The 7,183-nt window shown below is 36.8% G+C and overlaps 1 protein-coding gene across 1 annotated transcript in view; it reads right to left on the bottom strand.

Annotated features, from left to right (window-relative positions):
* Nucleotides 1–633: 633 nt before the first annotated feature.
* Nucleotides 634–7,183, bottom strand: part of LOC307119155 (periostin-like) — a gene marked incomplete at both ends in the record, with an annotated part of 32,518 nt that continues 25,968 nt past the window's right edge. Inside the window, 5 exons of the mRNA XM_079805234.1 lie at nucleotides 634–2,279; nucleotides 5,003–5,035; nucleotides 5,151–5,196; nucleotides 5,340–5,407; nucleotides 6,158–6,260. Of these exons, the coding sequence (XP_079661360.1) occupies nucleotides 634–2,279; nucleotides 5,003–5,035; nucleotides 5,151–5,196; nucleotides 5,340–5,407; nucleotides 6,158–6,260 (1,896 nt within the window). The remainder of the gene's footprint in view (nucleotides 2,280–5,002; nucleotides 5,036–5,150; nucleotides 5,197–5,339; nucleotides 5,408–6,157; nucleotides 6,261–7,183) is intronic.

Raw genomic sequence — 7,183 nt, 5'->3', positions numbered from 1 at the left:
TGACTGTCTCCCAGGGATGTCTATTGTTAAGATAATTATTAACACATACTTCTTAGATATATATCATATACTGCATGTAAATGCACACATGCGTTGTTGTGTTCACATGAACAGCGTCGGCCAATAGTGAGCCAGCGTTCTGATGTAGAACCAGGAAGCTCTGCACTGTGATTATGTGAACAGCGTCAGAGACAAAGAAAGTGTTGAATAGAGTTATTATTTTTGTTTGTTTTTTGGGTCAGAGAGCTCATGGATTTCATCCAAAAAAAACCTAAAAATTGTGTTCTGAAGATGGAATGACATGAGGTTGAGTAATTAATGACAGAATTTTAATATGATTCATAAAACAATAAATGCACAAAAGATAAAAAAAAACAGACAAACTATAGTTTTGGAGGTAAACAATAAAATCTTAAGTTGTTTTTAGCATAAATTGCTTTATTTATAAATTTTTAGCTCCATTGAGGCTTATTTCAATGTGATGATTTTAATTTGTACAATTGAAAAGTCTTCATTTATCCTGTTTTGAAACTTTGGTTTTGCTGTGTTTTTCTTTATCCTCTTTTGAAACTTTGGTTTTGCTGTGTTTTTCTTTATCCTTTTTTGAAATGTTTGGTTTTGCTGTGTTTTCCTTCATCCTCTTTTGAAAACGTTGGTTTTGCTGTGTTTTCCTTCACCCTCTTTTGAAACTTTGGTTTTGCTGTGTTTTCCTTCATCCTCTTTTGAAACTTTGGTTTTGCTGTGTTTTCCTCCATCCCATATTGAAAATATGGTTTTTCTGTGTTTTCCTTCATCCTCTTTTGAAACTTTGGTTTTGCTGTGTTTTCCTTCATCCTCTTTTGAAACTTTAGTTTTGCTGTGTTTTCCTCCATCCAATATTGAAAATATGTTTTTTCTGTGTTTTCCTTCATCCTCTTTTGAAACTTTGGTTTTGCTGTGTTTTCCTTCATCCTCTTTTGAAACTTTGGTTTTGCTGTGTTTTCCTCCATCCAATATTGAAAATATGGTTTTTCTGTGTTTTCCTTCATCCTCTTTTGAAACTTTGGTTTTGCTGTGTTTTCCTTCATCTCCTATTGAAACTTTGGTTTTGCTGTGTTTTCCTTCACCCTCTTTTGAAACTTTGGTTTTGCTGTGTTTTCCTTCATCCCCTATTGAAACTTTGGTTTTGCTGTGTTTTCCTTCATCCCATATTGAAAATATGTTTTTTCTGTGTTTTCCTTCATCCTCTTTTGAAACTTTGGTTTTGCTGTGTTTTCCTTCATCTCCTATTGAAACTTTGGTTTTGCTGTGTTTTCCTTCACCCTCTTTTGAAACTTTGGTTTTGCTGTGTTTTCCTTCATCCCCTATTGAAACTTTGGTTTTGCTGTGTTTTCCTTCATCCTCTTTTGAAACTTTGGTTTTGCTGTGTTTTCCTTCATCCTCTTTTGAAACTTTGGTTTTGCTGTGTTTTTCTTTATCCTCTTTTGAAACTTTGGTTTTGCTGTGTTTTTCTTTATCCTCTTTTGAAACTTTGGTTTTGCTGTGTTTTCCTTCATCCTCTTTTGAAACTTTGGTTTTGCTGTGTTTTTCTTTATCCTCTTTTGTATCTTTTGAAACTTTGGTTTTGCTGTGTTTTCCTTCACCCTCTTTTGAAACTTTGGTTTTGCTGTGTTTTTCTTTATCCTCTTTTGAAACTTTGGTTTTGCTGTGTTTTCCTTCATCCTCTTTTGAATCTTTTGAAACTTTGGTTTTGCTGTGTTTTCCTTCACCCTCTTTTGAAACTTTGGTTTTGCTGTGTTTTTCTTTATCCTCTTTTGAAACTTTGGTTTTGCTGTGTTTTCCTTTATCCTCTTTTGAAACTTTGGTTTTGCTGTGTTTTCCTTCACCCTCTTTTGAAACTTTGGTTTTGCTGTGTTTTTCTTTATCCTCTTTTGAAACTTTGGTTTTGCTGTGTTTTCCGTTATCCTCTTTTGAAACTTTGGTTTTGCTGTGTTTTCCTTCACCCTCTTTTGAAACTTTGGTTTTGCTGTGTTTTTCTTTATCCTCTTTTGAAACTTTGGTTTTGCTGTGTTTTCCTTTATCCCCTTTTGAAACTTTGGTTTTGCTGTGTTTTCCTTCACCCTCTTTTGAAACTTTGGTTTTGCTGTGTTTTTCTTTATCCTCTTTTGAAACTTTGGTTTTGCTGTGTTTTCCTTTATCCTCTTTTGAAACTTTGGTTTTGCTGTGTTTTCCTTCATCCTCTTTTGAAACTTTGGTTTTGCTGGGTTTTTCTTCATCCTCTCTTGTAACTTTGACGGGACCTGTGGGAAAGATACAGATCTTGTCAGGTGTCAGGTCACATCATAGTGGCCATGATCTTTTCAACAATGTTCTCGGTACATGTGAAAAACATATTATTCAGAGAAATTGTTCTTTCTTGGCATCAAGTACAACTGTCTTATACACTACTTTTAAGTTAAAGTTAGGTTTGCTTCCAATGGAGGTAAACTGATTTCACTTTTGAAATACACAAGTAAATGATGAAAGATGAGAATGGGAGTTAAAGCCAATCATAGTCACTGTTGCTGTCAATTTTAAGCATCATTACTCCAGTCTTCAGTGTCACATGATCCTTCAGAAGTCATTCTACTATTAAACATTTCTTATTATTATCAATGTTAAAAACAGTTGTGCTGCTTAATATTTTTGTGGGAAAACAACAAATGTGATGCAAATTTTAGGATTCTTGATGAACAGAAAGTTAAAAACAGCATTTATTTTAAATTGAAATCTTTTGTAACATTATTATTATTATTATAATTACCATGATGAATGTGCCCTTGCTCAATAAAAGTATTAATTTATTTCAAAAAATGTAATCTTACTGTTATGGCTTACAGGTCACACAACATTTAAATCAACGATTAAACCAAACATATTGTCATTCTAAAGGTTTCATTGTACTCTGTGTGGTTTTAAAAACTGATTGGAACCATGAAAGATGCACAATGCGATAAATGAATGACACATGTGAATGTTTCACTTTAACATCGACTTATTAAATTAAGTCGTACAAAGACTCCAAATGACTTGACTTTCATTAGTCCCATCTGTATTTCATATATATTTTTGTCATTAAAAGATCTTTCATGGAAAAATGTTGTCAATCATTTGGGGGGCAGTCGTGGCCTAATGGTTAGAGAGTCGGACTTGTAACCCGAAGGTTGCGGGTTTGAGTCTCAGGTCCGGCAGGAATTGTTGGTGGGGGGAGTGAATAACCACTGCCTCAACACCCGGACTGAGGTGAGACCCTTGAGCAAGGCACCGAACCCCCAACTGCTCCCCGGGAGCCGCAGCAAAATGGCTGCCCACTACTGTGTGTGCGCACTTGGATGGGTTAAATGCAGTGCACAAATTCCAAGTATGGGTCACCATACTTGGCCTCACTTCACTTCACTTCACAAATAAAGAAGAGTCCCTGTGGGATTGGGTCTCTTACAGGTGTACTCTTGCAAAGGTTCCTGCAATGCAAGGCTCAGTGATGCATGTGGGGAGCAAAGGCTGGTCCGTGTGGTCCTATCAAACAAACAAGCTATTGTGGCTGAAATTACTCAAGTTCATGCTGGTTCTGATTGAAAGGTGTCAGAATACACAGTACATTGAAGTTTGTTGCGGATGGAGCTGCAGACCAGTCAGGGTGCCCATAATGACCCCTGTCCACTGCCAACAGTGGGCACTTGAGCATCGGAACTGGACCAAGGAGTTTGGAAGAAGGTGGCCTGGTCTGATGAATCACATTTTCTTTTACATCACGTGGATGGCCGGGTTAGTGTGCACCGCTTACCTGGGGAACACATGGCACCAGGATGCACTATGGGGAAGAAGGCAAGCCGGGGGAGGCAGTGTGATGCTTAGGGGAATATTCTGCTGGGAAACCTTGGGTCCTGCCATCCACATGGATGTTACTTTGACATGTACCACCTACTTAAGCATTGTTGCATAACATGTACACCCTTTTAATGGAAACGGTATTCCCTGGTGGCTGTGGCATCTTTCAGCAGGATAATGCGCCCTGCCACAAAGCGAAAATGGTTCAGGAATGGTTTGAGGAACGCAACAATGAGTTTGAGGTGTTGACTTAGCCTCCAAATTCCCCAGATCTCAATCCAATCGAGCATCTGTGGGATGTGCTGAACAAACAAGTCTGATCCATGGAGGCCCCACCTCGCAACTTACAGGACTTAAAGGATCTGCTGCTAACATCTTGGTGCCAGATACTAAGCACACCTTCAGGGGTCTAGTGGAGTCCATGCCTCAACGGGTCAGGGCTGTTTTGGCAGCAAAAAGGGGACCAACACAGTATTAGGTCATAATGTTAGGCCTGATCAGTGTATATATTGCTTGAGCCGATTTGGGGCTGTTTTGACAATTACACACATTAATTATACAAAATTGTGTGACTTTATTTATTTAATTTTTCAAGAAGAAAGGTAGCTCTGCTCTAGGTCGTAACTCTCACAAACACTGCAAGTACCTAAGCCTTAATCAGTTTTTACTTTAACATATACACACTTTAAGCCAAGTTTCCAATAGCTTCAATTCACATAAATTCCATTTCAAATTTTCGACACTCCCTCCTTCTCAACAGGTAGGTCTCCTGCCATGGTCTGAGGCGAAACCCTCCCCCTCTCTGTCTCTAATGGCTCTTTATCTGCTGTATCTGTCCAGCTACTGCCAGAGGAGATGCCAGTGCTGGTTCCAGCCAACAAAACAAAATGTGCTCGCTCTCCTCTGGGGCTCTATGATGAATCGGTTTACTTGGAGTTACAGCTGAGGCGAAGTTCAGGCTGTATTGAATAATGATTGAGTAAATACGTAATTGTACAAATACCTAAAAGAGCTTCTGGCGGAGAAGGGCTTGCTTGCCAGAGGAGCTCAGTATAACATATAAAATAAATGATTACTTATGGACGTAGAAAGGGCAGGGGTAAGTGGATGGCAAAAATAAAATAAAATAAAATAAATATGATGTAATATGTGTTACCTTTTTCAACGACATGTGTAGCTATAGTCCTCTCTGCAAGGGGAAACACAATATTCATTAATTAAAAGCATGTTAAATATAACCCATATGTCCTTGATGATGTTATGTCATGTGGAACTGAAACTGAAATGGATGAAACTGAACTTACTGATGAATGTAAGTGGAATCTCACGACAGGTGAATCCAGATTCGAACTATACACAAACCAAAAATAAAAAAATAAATAAATACAATAAAACCAACTGATAAAACAGGACATGTGATCGTACGGCGATGGATCTGTTGTATAATGTGAGCCAGTGTTCAAATTTGATTTTATGAGTTTGTTTTACTGTACCTTCAGCTGCATGTATTTGATGAGTTTCTTCAGCAGAATCAATATGTCTTCACTGCCAACTGGCAGATCTGTGAAATTCCGTAAAATCCTTTATTAAACTTTGGGGACTGTGTCTTATGTCTCAGGAATTGTACAGTTATATAAGAGTGGAAAAAACAGGTACATTGAATATATAGTCGATGCAATTGATTTTGACCAAAATATTACATCTTAAATGTAATATTTTATTACATAAAATAGGTTTCCTTGCCACTGTTGCCTCTGGCTTGGCGTGCTCAGTTGGGGACAGTAAATTTTTCAACTAAACATCGAAATAAATCTAATTAATAAACTAAATTACTGATCTAATTATTGATCCAAAGCCCACACTGTCACTGTATGATAATTGAAATGAACTGATGACATCAGCGTTTTTTCCAGAATGGCTATACAGCTGAATAAAATTATGCTGCATTATTTTCCTGTTTAACACTGTAAAGCTGCTTTGAAACAATCTACATTGTTAAAAGCGCTATATAAATAAAGTTGACTTGACTTGACTTAAACATCTTAAAGATATTTGGGTAACACTTTATTTTACAGTGTCCTTGTTACTTGTACTTACGTATATACTTACCATAGTAATAAAAGTAAATTATACATAATTACAAGTAACTAACGCTAAACCAAACCCTAATCCTACCCAAACCCTATAGTAAATACATTATTATTACTGAGTACTTAAATATATAACTACACTGTAACAATGACACCTTAAAATAAAGTGTAAGTAAATTGTATTGCATATAAACGCATATTCATTGCTTTTAATACTATACCTTGAGGGTATAACATAGTCTTCATTACATGAACCACTCCATTGGATGCCATATGATCAAAATCTGGAACCTCCTCTGAATTTACATGGATGGAGTTGTTAACCTGAGTACAAGGTGGTGTTAAATCATTAAATGGCTTTTTGAAAATTACCAATAATTAGATATAAATAAATCATAATATTTACATATACAACAATATATTTAAAGTGAATAAAATAATAATAATAAATACAAAATAAATAAACAATAACAATGTTGTACTCCAAGATTTATGTGAGCCTAAATGGGATGATCTTACAAAACCCTTTGAAACACTTCAGCACATGTAGACAAATACAGCAGCTGGACATCATATTAAGAAGTCACTTCCAAGCTTTGGCTCTGTTTGTAACATATCTCTAAATAAGTATATGTACATTTACAGTACTGATTTCTGTTTTCAGCAAAGGAAGTGTCTGGACATTAGGAGACCTATTGTTCCAGCTTTTAGAGGGAGTTACGAATGGAGGCGTTTCTGAGATTTTCTCAGAAAATCGTTTTCTATGTTTTGATTGATGGCAACAAACCGTCTGGAAGTTATGACCTTATCACTAAGCAATGCTCTAAAAACACACAAAAAAAGCCCTCTGCCATACACAAATCACAGGAAATGTGTTTTCACCAAGCGGTAACCTCCCGCAGTTTCTCTTGAAGCCAATATGGAAGTGACTTAAACTGCAATTCAGGCTTCAGAAAGGAGCAGAATCTCATTGAGCCCCATATTAAAATGCCCAACTTTACAGCAGAAAAACACGTTTACAGCCTGGTACAAATTGTGGTTTCGGTCAATACGGCTAATTTTGCCCTTCATGACAACTGTGAGGGGGGTGAATGTTATTATAACTCATTTGTTTACATTATATAAAGCCTTAAAGTTCTGCATAATTAAGGGCGTGGCCACTTTGAGTAACAGGTTATCTGCTGTCTGTTAGTCATCGCGTCACTTCAGCTCCACCCACATCCCACCTCTTTGCCCATGTTCTATTA

The sequence above is a fragment of the Gobio gobio genome (assembly GCF_949357685.1).
Source record: "Gobio gobio genome assembly, chromosome: 22".
NCBI classification, from domain to species: domain Eukaryota; kingdom Metazoa; phylum Chordata; class Actinopteri; order Cypriniformes; family Gobionidae; genus Gobio; species Gobio gobio.
Note: the sequence above shows the minus strand (reverse complement) of the source record. Positions and strands in the feature narration are given on the sequence as shown.